The 18,291-nt window shown below is 48.7% G+C and overlaps 1 protein-coding gene across 1 annotated transcript; it reads left to right on the top strand.

The window, feature by feature from the left end:
- The first annotated feature begins 72 nt into the window (after positions 1 to 72).
- On the top strand, positions 73 to 435 carry LOC121838228. The gene has a single exon (XM_042294325.1). The coding sequence runs from the start codon at positions 73 to 75 to the stop codon at positions 433 to 435; it is 363 nt and encodes a 120-aa protein (XP_042150259.1).
- The last annotated feature ends 17,856 nt before the right edge of the window (positions 436 to 18,291 follow it).

The following is an 18,291-nucleotide window of genomic DNA, read 5'->3' as shown; positions in this document are numbered from 1 at the left end:
GGAGAAACAACTTGGAGGGACAAGCTTAAAGCACCTTTGGAAAAGACCGTCATCCGCCTAGTGCCCTATGGAATGAAGCAACCTCTTCCAGTGGTTGGGGTGTTCAAAGCCAAGATAAAAGCTCGAAAGAACACCACCCACACGAGTGTATACATCATCAAGGGACATCATGCATCCCTTCTGAGTTACCAGACAGCAACAAGGTTGGGTCTCATTCAAGTGCTGAATAGCATTGAAGAAAAATCCCAAGTTGATCCTGTTAAGGAGTTCCCCAGCCTCTTCGCTGGATTGGGAAAACTACAGAATTTCCAGGTCAAGCTCCAGATAAAGGAAGATGCCAAACCAGTCGCTCGCCCACACAGAAGAATTCCGTTCAAGATGCGAAAAGGAGTTGAAGACGAGCTAAAGAGACTAGAAGAACTGGACATTATTTAGCCAGTCAAAGGTCAGACCCCTTGGGTTTCCCCTATTGTGGTAGTACCGAAGCAGAACAACCCCCAAGCGGTGAGGATGTGCGTGGACATGAGAGAGCCCAACGTTGCGATAGAACGAGAGAGGCATGTCATGCCTACGGTGGAAGATGTCATTGGTATCCTGAATGGAGCCAAGTACTTCACAAAACTTGACCTGAATGAGGGCTACCATCAGTTGGAGCTCGATGAACTATCAAGGCAGATAACCACGTTCTCAACACACAAACGACTAAGAAGATACAAGAGACTTCCCTTCGGAGTAAACTCTGCTGCAAAAATCTTTCAAGACGTCGTCCAACAAGTTCTTCCTGATGAAGAGGGCATAATCAACATCAGTGATGACATTTTGGTGTCAGGGCGAACAGTAGAAGAACACGACAACAGACTTCGCCTGGTTCTAAAGGCCCTCCAGGATGCGGGGCTGACCCTCAATGGCAAGAAGTGTGTGATCGGTGCAGGCACTCTCAAGTTCTTTGGACACGTGTTTTCAGCATCGGGCATCACTGTGGGCCCAGCCAAGGTAGACGCAGTCACTCGGATGGCCCCGCAGAGCAATCCATCTGACGTCCGGAGCCTACTAGGTATGGTAAACTACAGCAGCAGGTTCATTCCAAGACTAGCGCAAATGGCCGAACCTCTTCGAGCACTGACTCATGCCAAGAACGTCTTCAAATGGAACAAAGAGCACCAAGAGGCTCTAGACAAGATCAAGATGGAAATGGCTGCCAGCCATTCGCTCGACTACTATGACGACACCAAAGAGACACATCTCATCACAGATGCCGGTCCAAGTGGACTGGGTGCCATGCTTACTCAAGAATCAAGAAAGGGTAAGCTCAGCATTTTGGCCTACTATAGCCGAGCACTCACGCCGACAGAACAACGATATCCCCAGATCGACAAGGAGATGTTGGCAATAGTATCAGCATTGGAACATTTCAGGGTGTACCTAGCAGGAGGAGAATTCACAATCAAGGCGGACCACAAGCCCCTAGTCTCCATCCCCCAGAATCCAAGTGCGAAACTGTCAGCCAGGTTGGAACGACTGAATCTGAGACTGCAGCAGTACAGCTACAAGGTGGAACACATCCCTGGAAAGGACAACCCCACGGACTATTTGTCAAGACACGTCCGAGGCTCTGACTTGGAGTCCAAAGAAAGCAGAGCCACTCGAGAATATGTTTGCTACGTGTGCACCACAGCTGTGCCAAAAGCGATGACAATGGAGGAGGTGGAGAAGGCCTATGATGGAGACCCACTTATGCAGAAACTGAAGAACGCCACCCTAGAAGAGGATAAAAAGGCGTTAGACAAGATGGAAGAAGAGACTCTAAGGCCTTTCGTTCACATCCGTCAAGAGCTCACTGTCACTGACAACGATGTCATCCTGAGAGGCACGAGACTAATACTCCCAGAGGCTCTACATCTGAAAGCGATAGAAATCGCTCACAGAGGACACCAAGGTGTCGTGAAGACTAAGCAGCTTATTCGAGAGAAAAACTGGTCCCCTGGGTTGGATAAGAAAGTAGAATCTGTGGTGAAGAACTGCCGAGCCTGTCAGAGCACAGTGTCGAAAGAGAAGCCACCACCACTCAAAATGACGGATCTTCCTGCTGGTCCTTGGCAAGCGTTGGCAGCAGACTTTGCAGGTCCCTTTCAAGGAGGAAAGTATCTCCTGGTCGTAGCGGATGAATACTCACGGTTTCCTCTGGTGACGACGCTGCCATCTCTGAACACTGAAGGAGTAATGTCAAAAATGTAAGAAATGTTTTCCGTCCACGGCCTGCCGCTGAGCATCAAGACTTACAATAAACCGCCGTTCTTCAGTCAAGACTTTGCCGATTTCATGGCCGAAAACGGAATAAAACACCATAGGGTGACACCGCTGTGGCCACAGGCTAACGGGGAAGCGGAAAGGTTCATCAAAAACATCAAGAAGACTGTCAAGGCAGCGACAGTAGAGGGGAAAAAGTGGGAACCTGAACTGCAAGAGTACCTGTTGAACTACAGGGCGACGCCACATGGGACGACAGGTCTCTCTCCAGCAGAACTACTCTACGGGCGAAAAATAAAAACGAAGCTCCCTGGAGTCACCGCCACAACGAATGATGGCCAAGTGAGAGAAAGAGATCAGCTCAAGAAGGCACAGATGAAGCTGTATGCCGACAGGAAACGCCACGCTGTGCCTCATAACTTTCAAAGTGGAGACCTCGTGCTACTGAAACGGCCCGTGACTCTAACACATGAGTCCCAATATGACCCAGACCCTTATACGATTACTCGTGTGCAAGGGACAGCTATAACTGCACAAAGAGGTGGCAAGAGAACGATTCGAAATTCGTCATTCTTCAAGAAAATTGAGAAGACTTCTGAAGTTGCAACTGACGATGACTTTGACAATCCAATTAGAGACCGTACGCCCACTGATCAAGACGATCGACACGCTGACACGAACGCTCCTGGCGACTCCATTGGTCCGCTTAAAGCAACCCCTCAAGCTCCAGAGAGACGGCTGCCGGTCCGATCAACAAGGAACACGAGACCACCGCAGTTAAAGGATTACGCAGTGGACTTTCGCTGAGAAGGTTTTTTTTAAAAAAGCAAGAGAGGAAATGTGGTGTCCAAGAACCAGATGGCGCCACATCCCCGCTGTCCGGCATGCGGGAGAAGAGCCCCAAAGGCGAGGGGATGACGGAGGGAGAGAATGCATGGCGGCGCGTCGAAGGTCAGACGCACAAGGCATACGACGTAAAATAAAGTAATGAGTTTTCGTTCGTTACCTGGTTGTCTCCCTCGGCAACACCCAAACGACACTACAGGGTGTTAGGGTAAAAAACTCTATCTTAGGGGCGTTAGGAATAACGCCCTTTGTTTAGGGCGTTTTGCTACACCCAAATGGGTGTTAGTTATAGGACAAGCCATTTACACCCAGAAGGGTGTTACGATGTTTAGTGTGTATGTACGTGTGTATAATACGTGTGTGTTTGTATGTATGTGTATGTGCATATATATATATGTGTGTTTATATATGGTGTATGTATGCATGTATGTGTATGTATGTATATGTGTATGCATATGTATTTATATATATATATATATATACAGGGTGTTATTTGTTATTCGAAACAGATTTATTTTAAAAAATCCGTATAAGATGGAATGGTACGGTTTGTGCAGGTGAGTTATACGGCCAGGGGGACATTTTATAGGGGGCTAATCGTAACGATCATTTGGCTAATTAATTAAAATTCATTAATTAACTTTTTAATTAATGAAAATAGACATATGGTTCCAATTAGAAACTTGCACAGCGTCACCGAAAACCACGAAATCAGTCATTTTCAGAAAGACTTTGAGCGCGTGAGAAGCGTAGTAGTGCACTAAATTTACCGCTCTTTGAGCAGGTACAAAGCTAGCGGTTGCGGTAAGGCGCCTGCGCGATTTTTCCGTCTCTTATCTAGCCCCAGCCTTGTACCTGCTCCACGAGTCGTAACTTTAGTGCACTACTACGCTTCTCACGTGCTCAAAGTCTTTCTGAAAATGACTGATTTAGTGGTTTTCGGTGACGCTGTGCAAGTTTCTAATTGGAACCCTATGTCTATTTTCATTAATTAAAAAGTAAATTAACCAATTTTAATCAATTAGCCAACTGATCGTTACGATTATCCCCCTATAAAATGTCCCCCTGACCGTATAACTCACCTGCACAAACCGTATCATTCCATCTTTTACGGACTTTTTAAAATAAATCTGTTTCGAATAAAAAATAACGCCCTGTATATGTTGAAGCATCTTAGAATATTTTGGATAGTTTTCCCTTTCTTGTGTACAACTTCCCGCTTTCTTTTATAGGCCAGTGCTATTCTCTTTTGGTGTATTGCTGAGAGTTGTCTATTGTTCATTGTTATGATGAAAGTACCTTGTATTATTATATAATTGCTTGTATCCTTTTAAATATCTTTCTCGCCACTGTATGTACCTGAGGGGGGCTGAGGACCAGTCAAGCTGCTTGGACAGCTTTTTTCCTCAGCCCCCACCATGCTTATACATGGTAAATAAAGCTATAATTATTAGTATTATTATTATTATTATTAAATAAGGTACGCTTCAGAGTTACGACACTTGGCCAAATTATGGCTTCACATCATGGTTCCCAGTTATCTGAAGCTTTATCTGAAATTGCAGGACACAATTTTCCGCCTTCCAGGAATATTTAAACAGTTCGCCACAGATCAGACAATACTCCATGAGCTTCCTAACACCGAATCTAATGCTGAGGAAGTCGAACTTTTGAATCATGACGATCGGCAGTTGCGTCTGCTCTGCATACGACCCAAAATGGTGGCACAAAAACAACTATGTCGAGGAACAGAGTGCCGATACTCTAAGCGCAGCTCATTTTGTGGCTCTAAGTCACGTTATACACCAACTCATATTTACAAACAAACAAGGATCGCCCAGCGGACGCCACCGGCGCCGCGCGTGCGCGATGGGGGTGTGGGCAAGAAGCTCGCCGTCGCCCATAAACAAACCATTGAAATGCAATGTTGTCGGCGTCGGTGTGCGTCCCCCTGCCCTTTTTCGCGTTCAAATTGTTGATTCCACGTCTTCCGGGCAATGTCTGACTATTTGAGCGGCGTCAGCGAAATTACCGAGGCTCGTTACACCGCAAAACTTCGCGTGAATAATGTGACATGTGGCGATTCATTCCGCGTGGATGCCGCAGTATGTACGCTAAAGCCTGATTGGCATGATGAGATTTCGCTCGCAATTTTCAGTCGCGACGCCGCTCGGGTTGCAAAAGCGTGAACCGTAGCTGAGATGGTCGACGTCGATACTGAAAATCGCAAGCAGAATCGGACCAAGTGAATTAGGCATAACAAGTCGGTGATTGTCACTGGTAACAATGATCATAATCTCCTTGTATCTACTGTTTACATCAAACTTGCTTACCAACCTTCAAATTTAAGTATTTTGAGGCCTGCACTTACTTCTTATCGGGAGTGCAAGGCCAACATTTGGTCTACAGGCCGGCGTCATCTAAGAGACCAGACGACAAACAGAAACGTTTGAACGAGCAGACGACAGTTCGAACGATCAGGCGACCGTTTGAACTCGAAGACGCACTGAACGTAGTCCGCAGGTAGTCAGCACAACTTGACTGTTTTCTGGTGTTCATGTTCGAATAAAACAATTAAATCTGAAGATTACAAGCACCCGTGAATTCTACCCAAAGTGCTTCCCGCCCAAGCAATCATTGTCCGACGGCGTCTGCTTTTCCCTTTTCACGACACATATCCAGATTCTCGGACGAACTTTACACGTGAAAACTGACCTTCAAACCTTTCTCGTCACTTTTGGTACGGCCCCAATCGCGACCTTTTGACGAGAAGGCAGGTTTTTGTCTTCTTCGTTTCAAAACAACGCAGGAATACACGTCTGGCATGAGGACCTCTGCCCACAGCCCCAGACCGGAAGTGCGACCGACGCGCCACCACCGCGCCATGACGTCACACAGTTGAGTTCGTGTATAGATCTTCTTACTGAAAGTGGGCGAGAGAGAAGAGGGGAAAGGGCTAACGCGGTTTCCCCCTTCCTGGGGCGTTAGAAAGAGTGGAATTCCCGGATAAGAAGCTTCGCAGCTGTTGAGTGTATGTATTTCCAGAACTTCGCGCTTTCTTCCCTGTTTTAAACTCCCAAACTTAATTAGAGCCATGGGCTTGGATGTCGACACTCTGCGGTCCTCGAGACACCATTGCTCGGTTATAGGGTGCACAAATAACGAGAGAAAGTGTCGACTACTATCCGAGGACCTATGTAGCTTGCACGGAATCCGGTAAGGCGAGTGCGGCTGCAATGTCCTTAAACTTCATCGCTTTGCACATGGCCCCGATCTCCGGCTGCAGTGGGTTGCTTCCGTAAGCCTAAAAGACTTTTCCCCAACGCCATGCTCGTGAATGTGCCCGGAAAATTGGTACGTTTCCAAGGTGCGTGCCGGTTATCTCTTGATAAATGCTCTTTCAGCTTGCACCTTCTTGCAACTGAATTTATCTTAATATTGATATTTTGGAGTGGTAACACTGACTCAATTTTATCATCTACAACACTTAATTAAAGGCTAATTTCAGCCAACGGCTGTGGCTGGAAATCGTCGATATGTTAGTTCTATCGGTTTTCTTGAATCGCGATTTCCTGTGCGATACCAGAGAGCCGTGAACCTATGTTGACCTTCTCAACGCGACTAAATTTTTTTTATTTAATACAAAGAAGAAATTAGTGCGTAATGTAGCTGGAACAAAACCTTACATTTCTGTTGCTGAAAGTTTAAACACGGTCATGCATCAATTTCCAAACGCTGATTCATTGATTGACTCGCTCAGGCAATAGGCCCATCTGCACTTTGCTTTTTTCAGTTCTCGACAAAAGACACACTCGTCGACACGGAATCCTCAAATAAAAGGTTTTAAAAACCTTCAAGCCGCAAGTGCCCTATTGTATATGCTTTATGCTCTTACATGTTGTATTCGTTATGGCGCAGAAACTTTCGCGTAACCGTTAGAGTTAAAGAGCGGAAGCAACCAAGACTTCCAGTTAATGAAAAAAATGAAAGTTTCGCAATAACGGCGGTAAAATGTAAAAAAAAAAAAAAAATTAAAGACGTTTACAATTTTCTGTGACGCCTAATTAGACCGCAGCTCTAGAGGAGCTGCGGTCTGACTCTGCTGCCACGCCGACTTTGACGCCCACGATGTTCTGCTTTCTTCTGTTCCTTTTTTATTTTTGGGCACAAGTTCGCGCCATGAAACGTTTAGTTTCTTCAGTTATTATCGCCTCATCACTTGCCATTCGTGACATTTTGGTGGAGGTGCGGGGTACTGCATTCTATGTCCGTTGAGCGTACCACTCCAAAGAGATCCCGGCCAAGCGACGTGCTCAGCCCCGGAAGACTACCCTTCGTCGAAGACACCGAAGCCGAAAGAAGCCGTCGAACCAGAGGTCAGTCCCCCGAACTTGGTCTCTTGCACGAGAAACGGACGAACAAGATCCCGAACATGACCACCACGCCCGTCGTCGTCCTGCCCGTCGCCCCGTGGACACCTGCTCCCTTCCTCGGCGAGATCTACGAGGACGTCGAAGATTGGATCAACCAGTACGAACGCGTGGCTCTCTACAACGGGTGGTGTGACGAACAGCTCCTGCAAAACCTCTATTTCTAGCTTGAAGGAACTGCAAGGCGCTGGTTCGAAAACCATGAAGCTTCGTTGATCTTGTGGGACCTTTGCAAGAACGAGCGCACGCGAACATTCGCCAGTCAACACCGAAGGGGAGGGCCGAAGACCTGCTGCAATCGAAAACCCAGGGCCCCAATGAAAGCGTCACGAGCTTTCTAAAAGACGTGCTTCGCCTGAGCTTCCGGGCCGACCCTCAGGGCAATGAGAGAAAGGAGCTGCGCATTTGATGCGTGGCGTGGAGGGCGACATGTTTGGTGGACTCGGACGCAACCCACCGACGACCGTTCAAGGATTTGTCACGGATGCGACGAACATCGAGCGTGCTTTGCAGGCCCGAGCTAGCCACTACCAGAGGCTACCCGGCGTCAGCGCGGTTCCGCAGTCCCCTTGCGACCTTGCCCACGACATCCCGGGCATTCGAGAGCTCATTCGCGAGGTCGTCCGGGAGGAGCTTAAGAAACTTCTGCCGACTGCTGAGCATCCGGCCTCAATCTCCATTGCTGAGGTTGTTCGGGACGGGGTTCAGTGAGCGTCCCTTCCGGATGCCCCTGACACCGTGGCCGCAGCCGATGAGCCGACGCTTTCCTACGCCGCAGTGGCTCGACGACCGCCACCAACTGCTCAACATTACCTGATGACGCCACGACGAGACCCACCAACGCAATCGTACTCCCGACCCAACGACGAAGGACGTCAGTACAACCGCCGAGAACAGCAGGCGTCAAGGAAAACCGACGTATGGAGGACAGCGGATCAACGACCCATCTGCTACCAGTGCGGGGAGGCCGAGCATATCTACCGCCGTTGTCTCTACCGGCAAATGGGGCTGCGTGGGTTCCACCCGAACCACCCACGCCCGAGGTAAGGCGAACGCCCTCGCGACATCGAGGAATACCTCCGTCGCCCTCTTTTACCAGCGCCAACGGCACCACGAGGTTCCCGTTCTTCATCCCCCAGACGTTGCGCATCGCCTTTCCGTCGGCCGCGCCGTGACAGCCTGTCCCCCCTGTCTCGTCGGGAAAAGTTACTGCGGAAACACCTGGAGCTGTCGTTGCCTCCGACGAGAACGTCGGAGGGATCCCACTCTCTCGACGCCACGCATCACACCGACGCGCCTGCAGCAGTGTGCAACAGCCTAACCGCCGTCATCAACGGCCACGATGCATCGGCACTTGTGGACACCGGAGTCGACTACTCTCTCGCCGCCTTCGAAAAGACGCGACGCCGTGGGATGGACGTCAAGTACGAACCGCCGGAGGACACCTCACTACTGCAGTGGTTTAACACAGTATAATACTGAGATTACATAGGATTGTTGGAGTTTACATTGCGATGATCCGCTTACACCGCTGGAGGCCTGTGTCAGCATGTCTCTCGGTAGTTGATGTTCCTTCGGCTGCTTGGAGTTGAGGAGTTCAAACACAAAGTGAAACTAGACACTACATCTCTCCCCCATTTGGAGGAAGTCTGCAAGAGGCTAACACTGTTCCACTAGTCTTTTCGGCCTTGTCCGCTGCCGATGTGGACGACTCGACGACTGTGAAGTTGCCTGCCTGGGCATCATCATCTCTGGGACCGATTCTGGCCCTCCAACGTAGTTGGGCATTGGCAGCTTCTTGAAGCACGTCTTGTTTTGGCAAAGCTTTTTCCTTCTTTGCTTGCAGCGATGATTGTGTTTCTCTTTGTGGCGATGACTGTCAGTTGTTCTTGGTCGTATACTGATTGATGTTTTCTTCTTGTTTCGCGCTTTTTGATGACTCCCTCCCGCACAGAGAATTCGCGATGGTGTGCCCGTCTGCGTTGATCAGCATAAGCCTTGATGTTCCTTTTTTTTTTGATAGTGCAGCCTGTGTGCACGGGTTGTCGACTTTTATCCTCGTCGCCAATGTAGTTGTATAACACCGTTTAATACTGAGATTACATAGGATTGTTGGAGGTCACATTGCGATACTCCGCTTACACCGCGGGAGGCCTGTACCAGCATGCCTCTCGGTAGTCGATGTTCCTTCGGCTGCTTGGAGTTGAGAAGTTCAAACACAAACTGAAACTAGACGCTACAACTACACCAGTCGGGAGAAGCACTGCTCGCGCCGAGATCCACGGTGAGACGTGCCCTGTGAAGTTCGTCATTCTACAAGACTGTTTTAGAGACGTCATCCTCGGCATGTACTTTCTCTGTCAATACGGTGCCGTCATCGAGAATGGTGAGAACAGATTGCCGCTGCACAAGCCTGTTCCGCCTTCAGAGAAACCCCAAACAGCGTCAGCCGCCGTCCGAGTCGCTGCCGACCGCGTGAACCTGCCGCCGCGATCAAGTGTTGTCGTACCCGTCGTGACCGATGAGGCGACCTGCGGGGAAGCTCTTCTGGAAGGCAACCTTCAATTGCTCCTGGGAAGAGGAACAGGCGTCGCATGAGGAGTGGCTGAACTTCAGCATGGGCGCGCCGTGGTCTTCGTGACGAACTTCCGACAAGAAACGCATATCACAAAAGGTGCCGCTGTGGGCCGCGTCGAGGAACTTCGGAACTCCGCCGAAATCGCCGTGATTGCCGAAGTATCATCCCCACCTCAGCAAAAGACTACGCCGCCAGCGCAGCTCGACATTGACCCCAAGCTTCCGGGCCCAAAACGACGGCCGCTGAGTAACATCCTCGCCGAATACAGCGACTCCTTCGCGACGTCGTCGAGGGTGCGCCAAACCGCCGTTGGGAAGCATCGCACCGTTACCGAGGACGACGCACTCCCTGTGCACCGATCGCCGTACCGAGTCTCCCTAAAAGAAAGGAAAGTCATCCAAGAGCAAGTGCAGGAAATGCTGAATGACGACATAATCCAGCCTTTAAGCAGTCCGTGGGCCCCTCCAGTCGTGGTGGTTAAGAAGAAGGACGGAACGCTTAGGTTCTGCCTGGACTACCGGCAGCTAAACGCCGTAACGAAGAAAGACGTCTATCCACTCCCCGGAATCGATGACACGCTAGAATGGCTGCGCCAATCTCGATACTTTTTATCAATGGACCTGAAGGGCGGCTACTGGCCGATCGAAGTCGACGAACGGGACCGGGAGAAGACAGCTTTCTTCACGCCGGAGTGATTGTACGCGTTCATGGTGATAACCTTCGGACTATGCACGGCGCCAGCAACTTTCCACCGTGTCATGGACACTGTACTGGCAGGAGTGAAGTGGCAGAGCTGTCTCGTCTACCTTCACGACGTCGTAGTGTTTTCAAGTGACTTCGAAGAGCACTTGCGACGACTTCGAGCTGTTCTCCAAGCCATAAAGACCGCCGGATTCACCCTCAAGCCGTCAAAGTGCCGGTTCGCCTATGACGAACTGAAATTCCTAGGTCGCGTGGTTAGTAACGAAGGCGTCCGTCCAGACCTCAAAACGACTCGTGCCGTCGCGGCATTTCCAGCATCCACAGACAAGAAAGCTGTGCGAAGATTCCTCGGACTTTGTGCCTAATATCGACGCTTCGTGCGGGATTTCGCAAAGATTTCCGCACCGCTCACTAAACTCACGAAGGATGCCGGGGAGTTCGAATTGGCCGGGGAGCAGCAGCACGCATTCGACGAGCTGAAGCAACGACTCCGGACTGCTCCTGTTCTTGGACACTTCGATCAAGATGCGGAAACCGAGATTCATCCGGACGCTAGTAACGAAGGAGTTGGCGCGGTACTGGTTTAAGTGCAAGAAGGCGCCGAGGGAGTCATCGTCTACGCAAGTCGAACACTGTCCAAAGCGGAGAAAAATTACTCCACGACTGAGAAGGAATGTCTTGCGGTCGTCTGGGCAATCACGAAGTTTCGCGCGTACTTATACGGCAGCCCTTTTCGCGTTGTCACGGACCACCACTCACTCTACTGACTTGCGAACCTAAGGGACCCGTCAGGACGTCTCGCTCAATGAAATCTCCGACTGGAGGTGTTCAACATGACTGTGGTCTAAAAGTCCGTTCTCAAGCACAGCGACGCCGATTGCCTGTCCAGAGCTCCTGTTGAGACATCTCCCGGTAGTAGCGACGACGATTACGACGACTGCTCCCTAGGCGCAGTGAACACTGACGAAATAGCGCGACGTGAAAGAGACGATCCTGAGTTGCGCGCGGTGTTCGAGCACCTGGAAGGACGAGGGGGTGCAATCCTCCGTGTCTTCTCGAGAGCCTTGCCGACCTTCGTCATTCGACAAGCTGTACTCTACAAGAAGAACTTCGGAGGCAACAGCTCGTCATGGCTGCTGGTAATACCTCCTCACCTTAGAGAGATCTGCCAAGCCTGCCACGACGATCAAACGGCTACAGAAGGACGCTCGCCAGGATTCGGGAAAAATACTACTGGCCAAGGCTACCGAAGACCGTTCACTTCTACATTCGAGCATGCCACAAGTGTCAGCGACGCAAGGAACCTTCGACGAAGCCGTCAGGACTTCTGCATACAATTGCTCCTCCGTCCACGCCGTTCCGGCAGATCGGAATGGATTTACTTTGCCCGTCAACATCGGGAAACCGCTGGATAATCGTCGCCACAGATTATCTCACGCGATACGCCGAAACGAAAGCCCTCCCTTCAGGGACTGCTCATCGAATCTATTGTCCTCCGGCACGGCGCCCCTGAACTCCTCATTACAGACCGTGGATCATTGTCTCAGTAACACCATACACCATCGAACCACTGCGTAGCATGCACAGACAAATGGACTAACGGAACAACTAAACAAAACTATCGCCGACATGATCTCCATGTATGCCAACGTAGAGCACAAGCGTGGGACGAGGTTTTACCCTAGGTCACGTTTGCTTAAGACACGACGGTGCAAGAGACGACAGGAGTAACACCGTTCCAGCTGGTGCATGTTAGAAAAGTAACGACCACGCTCGACGCGATGCTGCCCCACGAACGAGCTGACGATGGGAGCCACGACGCCCAGGTGGTGGCGTAAAGAGCTGAAGAAGTTCGCCAGCTCGATTCAAGATCAAGATCAAGAACGTGTCGACGCCAACCGGTACAACCTTCGTTGGATCGACGTTTGCTTCAAGCCCGGAGACCGTGTGTGGGTCTGGACCCCGACACGACGACGCGGCCTATGCGAGAAACTCCCGAAACGCTACATGGGACCCTACAAAGTGCTTCGCCGACTCGGAGATCTGAACTACGAGGTGATGCCTGACGGAAAACGGACCTCATAACGCCGCACTCCACGACCGGAAGTAGTCCACGTCGTGCGCGTCAAGCCGTTATACGTGGCTTGCCCATGACGTTATTTCCGATGCCCTCCAGAGAAAAGGGGAAAACGGAGCTCCCCTCTTATCAGGATCCTCCTTTGTGCTTCCCGGATTTGCACAGGCGTCACTATTCTCCTCCCAGAAGATTATAGAAGATTAACCTGTCCCTCAAAATTCTTACAAAAGCAGCTTCCCTCTCCTCCTTTTACTTGGTGTTCAAAAGTATGCGATGTGACGTCAATGCGCAGGGAACCGTGTTTTGTTCAACGGTCAATTGGACTGTATTTCACAAGGTTACGTAGTTTTTCATTAGTTTTGTTTGTTTTTATGTTTTGTTTCCCAGCATGTCGCATCGAGGCGATGCGCTTTTAAAAAGGGGGAGTAATGCCACGCGCGTTGCCGAGCAAGCACGAGCGTGGCCGAGTGGTTAGCTTGCTTGACTGTCGCGCGAAGGATTCGGGTTCAGTTCCAGGGAGCGAAACCTTCTTTTATTTATTCTTTCTGCATGGCGTCCTCATAAGTTCAAGAACCTTCTCGTCCGATCCAGTCACGAATGTTCCAGAAGCCCACGCGTGTAGAAAAGGGGCTCCGCGTGGCATTCCGGAGCCAGTTTTGCCCCAGCGTTCGACTCTGCTGTCACGCCGACTTCGACGCCCGCGACGCTCTGCTTTCTTGTGTTCCGTGTTTTTTTTTATTTTTGGACACAAGTTCTCCCCATTAAACGTTCACTTTCTTCAGTTATTATCGCCTCATTACTTGTCATTCGTGACAAGTAAAGACACCCCCAAATTATCCGAAATATGCTCCGGAAATCTTTACCGGCGTTTTTATCCTCGATAGAGACGTCTAGAAGTGATTTGAGAGTTCCTGATGCATATTCAAGTTCCCAAACTTAAAGAAGTATCTTGCCTCTTTTATGTGACGGAAACCAATTTTTAGTGTCTGTGGGCTGGCCGAAAACAAAGTACACAGTGGCGCGGGGCAAAAATATGACGATTGCGGACGCAGGCCGTCAGAGAATGAGCAGTTAAGTAGCTGCGATGTCGAGTAGACTATGAAATACCACTTTGCCCTTATTTAACAAACAAAAAATTAAAACAAAACAAAACAACTGTGACGGCTATTTGCAAATTGAATTGACCGGCATCATGTCAAGAACAAACCTCAAACACCGAGCGATGTAGAAAATGTTCATGTCGATACTCCCTATTTAAGATCAGATCCGATCTGAGCACGAAGATCACTCTTTTCTGCAGAAGTATTCGGCTGCCTCACGGTGCTGAGTGCAAACAATATTGGTCAGGAAAGCAAGCGTTGTTATTACCGCTCACTGTTTCTATAAATGGTACACTGAAAAGGGTTTCTTCTAAAGCTTTCCTAACACTTTGAAAATATTACTGCTTCTAGCTCAGTCGGGTCGTCATCATATATATTCTGAAACGTATTTTGTAAACCAGATTTCAGAAGATATGTGGCGAGGACGTGCCCATTTGATAACCTTATGCACTGTAATCAATTCCTAAGTTCAACCGAACATCAGGATTCGGCTTTTAATAGTGCGACGTGAAGTTGTAATAATCACGGGTACTCTAGGCGACCTACCAGACCGAGAATTTTTCGATTCAGGCAAAATATATACGACTACCGTAAAAAAAAAAAAAAAAAAGGTGTTGAGTCATATGGTAATCTATAGCTTTTATTCTACTGTTTCATCCAAATTTAGTACTGCGATATATATTTTTGGTCCCTGAAATTAAAAGTGGATTCTACGAACGATAAGAGCAATATAGTTACTCATTTTACTTTAGAAATCGTGCCTATTGCCAAAAGAACGCAGAAAATATATTCTCAATTCAGCGATCGAACCGGCGCGAACCAGTTCAAACCGGTTCGAACCGTCATTTTCGCTCCCTGGAACTGAACCGGAGCTGGACGGAAAACCGCGAACACCTAACCGGAACCGAACCGATAAAAAATTTCGGTTCGACCAGGGTGTAAGATAGCCAGGTGGGGAAACGGCCCATAGAAGCCTACCGCAGCGCCGTGACCGGATTGTCTACTCGTCTGCTTGCGGGTACCGCCGATTTGCGACAGATGGCGCTGCGGCAAGAAGAAAAAAAGGAGAGGAGGACGAGAGGGCTGTGCACTTGATACTCTACTGTAAAGGGCTTCACCCTATGCCTACCAAAGACAACAGAGATTTAATAAAGTCATTGGGTTTTAGAGACAGCGAAGGGAGAGTGGATTTCAAGACTGTAGAGATTATCAAGCAAAGATTAAGTGAATGGTGGCAGAAATCGAGAGAAAACTAGGTATTTTCTTATTCACAATGACAAGGGGCCTCACTTTCACAGCCTCACTTTCTTTGCACTGCGGAGTTAATACAGATTTCACATTTAAATATTCTCAGCTTAAATGGTAACAAAAAATGTCTAGGTGGCGTAAGCTACCGCCCGATCCAAAGGGCTCAGCCGTATTCATCCATCCATCCATCCAGAAATCGGAATCGGATTCGCATGGAAGTCTATGGGACAGTGTGCAAAATAGACCGAGAGCACGACAGCGCTTCATTGAAAATCCACGAGAAACCATCTGCCTCAGTTTAGAACAAGTTTAGCCGGTCGCCAACGGACGCCCACCCGGAGTGAGAGTTCGTGGTGCTCCACATAGATGGCGCCACAGAAAACGAGAAAACCGAGGGGGGCACAATATGGTCGCTCATTTGGCTCTCGTTTCGCCACCTGTCTAACTTACACAGTGGGTTCGACACTCTGTCCAGTAGCAATGGACGGGGCCGCTGATCTGTGATCAGGGCTTACAGCGTGTCGTGTCTTCCGCCTAAATATCGTCTAACAACGTAAATATTGCGCTTTTCTTTTTTTCGTGAAGAAGTCACAGAAAAATGTAGAAGTGCTCTATCTATGCCCTCTAAAGACAATGTTTTTTTTTTCTTTATTTATTTGAATGCCTCTTTCAGTGTGAGCGCAGCGGACGCTACGAGAGCGAGCTCCGGGCTTTCAGCGTCTCTGCCAAGCACTCCCGCTCGTGCAGTGCAAGCGCTGTTCAGGACCACATGCTCGCGTTTGTCTTATCGGCTGTCTCTGGACTGAACCTGAAACGCAGTATCGCAAGCCGGCCCAGCAGGTGTCCCCGCTGGAGATAAAAAAAAAAAAAAAAACTAGCCAGTGCGGTACCCGTCCTAGATGAGTTTTTAACGTGCGTCGCATAGTAGTGGTACGCGAAGGCACGTCGATACGCCGGAACGTGCAAGGATTTAACCAAGGATGCCGCGCCCAATCTTCACTTCCGCACGGCAGCTGCAGACTGAAGGCGCGGCGCCTGGTACATGTGTACGCTTCTCCTGTTTACGAGCTTCCATGCGTAAACACACACATGTTTACGCACGGAAGGTGCAGCAGTGGAATGCGGATAATGGCGTCGTCTGATTGACGTGTCTATAGACGCAACTCCCGCTCACTCGATTGCTTGAGTCGTCGCCCAACGCTGGACATTAAAGAGATTCGAGTATCATTTTATAGTACGAAATGCTTTTTAATAAGAACTCCCATTCCCAATTTTTTTTTTTTTCTTTTTGCCGTCCGTCTTTTTGTTCGGGCATTTCCCGATAAATTTAGCGGGGTAACTTTAGTAACATGGCCTAAACACTAATTCATTTTCCCCACTGATTTTAGAGGAAAAGTGACGTCCCGTTACCTATACACCAATTCAGTTGACCGGCTAAACTCGGCGAAAATATTTAAAAAAAATGTCTCTCTTTATTTCCCAAGACGACTGTTTAATGTGTTCTAAGGAATTTAAATGATTGTTTTTTGAATACCGCATTCCATGCATAATAGGACTTTGTAGAAAGAGGTCACTGTCAATTATCTTACATGCACAAAGGGAGGTATGACTTAAACTTTCACAAGAATATCTGGAACGACCATACACCTTTGATAAGATTTCAAGCAAATGCCATGTAAGCCAGTGCTGGCAACCCCCGCGGAGAGCGGGCGAAAAGTGATTGCAGCGCCCCTGGCGAGCTCGGAGTCTCCACTAGCAGACGAATTCTCTACAACGCATTGGTTTTGCCTATCTCTGTACGAGGTGACCAATAAAAAAGAAACTGTCAGGTGTATTTGCTGCTTTCACTGTAAAAAAGTAGGCGTCACCTTTTGAGTGAAGGACATTTTCTGCGCGTGGGACCGATGTTAGAGCTTTTAGGTTGCAACTTTGGGGCTCTCTTGAAGAAAACACTTTTTCGCAACTTCTCCAAGCTAGACAAAACACGAATGTACCTTCGCGCCGTATATAGAAAAAGGGCAATGTACCAAAATTTTGGAACATAACTATGTTTCAACTTCACTGTTTATATCATTCAATTCGTCTGGTTGTTGCGATTTCCATTTCTCCTGAATGTCTTGCTTATGACAGTTTTGTCCAAAAGGTGAGCTGGCTAACCCCGTGAAGATCGACTCAGAATGAAAAAGCAAAAGGCAATTTCGAACCACGTACGTTACTGCGATGTCAGTATGCTCTAAAAGAAGTCACTTGTGTACATGCGAATCTGAGGCTATTGATGAAATTAATAAAAGCGGGGTCACAAGAAAAGCAGACTTCTCACGAGTGCAAAAGAAAAATATGAGCCCGTCGTAACGGAAATAAATGTGATTTCGGTCACGTGAGTGCCACTAAATAAGGTACGCTTCAGAGTTACGACACTTGGCCAAATTATGGCTTAAAATCATGGTTGCCAGTTAGCTTAAGCTTTGTCTGAAATCGCAGGAAACAATTTTTCGCTTTCATGAATATTTAAACAGTTCGCCACAGACCAAAGCAATACTCCATGAGCTTCCTAACACCGAATCTAGTGCTGAGGAAGTCGAACTTTTGAATCATGACGATCGGCAGTTGCGTCTGCTCTGCATACGACCCAAAATGGCGGCACCCACAACAATGTCGGGGAACAGAGTGCCGATACTCTAAGCGCAGCTCATTTTGCGTCTCTAGGTCACGTTATAGACCGTGTTACTGAAAGAGGTCGAGAGAGAAGAGGGGAATGGGCTACCGCGCTTTGCCCCTCGCTGGAGCGTTAGAAAGAGTGAAAGTCCCGGATAAGAGGCTTCGCCGGTGTTGGCTGTATGCATTTCCAGAACTTCGTTCCCGCTTTCTTCTTTGTTTTAGTCTCCCAAGCTTAATTAGAGCTATGTGCTTGGATGTCGACAGTCTCCGGTCATCGAGACATCATTGTTCGGTTATAGGATGCACAAATAACGAGAAAAAGTGTCGAATACTGTCCGAGGACCTATGTAGCTTGCACGGAAATCGGAAATGCGAGTGCGGCTGCAATGTCTTTAAACTTTATCG

Source organism: Ixodes scapularis, unplaced genomic scaffold, assembly GCF_016920785.2.
Source record: "Ixodes scapularis isolate PalLabHiFi unplaced genomic scaffold, ASM1692078v2 PGA_scaffold5__190_contigs__length_132052651, whole genome shotgun sequence".
Classification (NCBI taxonomy): domain Eukaryota; kingdom Metazoa; phylum Arthropoda; class Arachnida; order Ixodida; family Ixodidae; genus Ixodes; species Ixodes scapularis.
The sequence above is the reverse complement of the archived record's forward strand: the minus strand, read 5'-3'. Positions and strand labels throughout refer to the sequence as shown.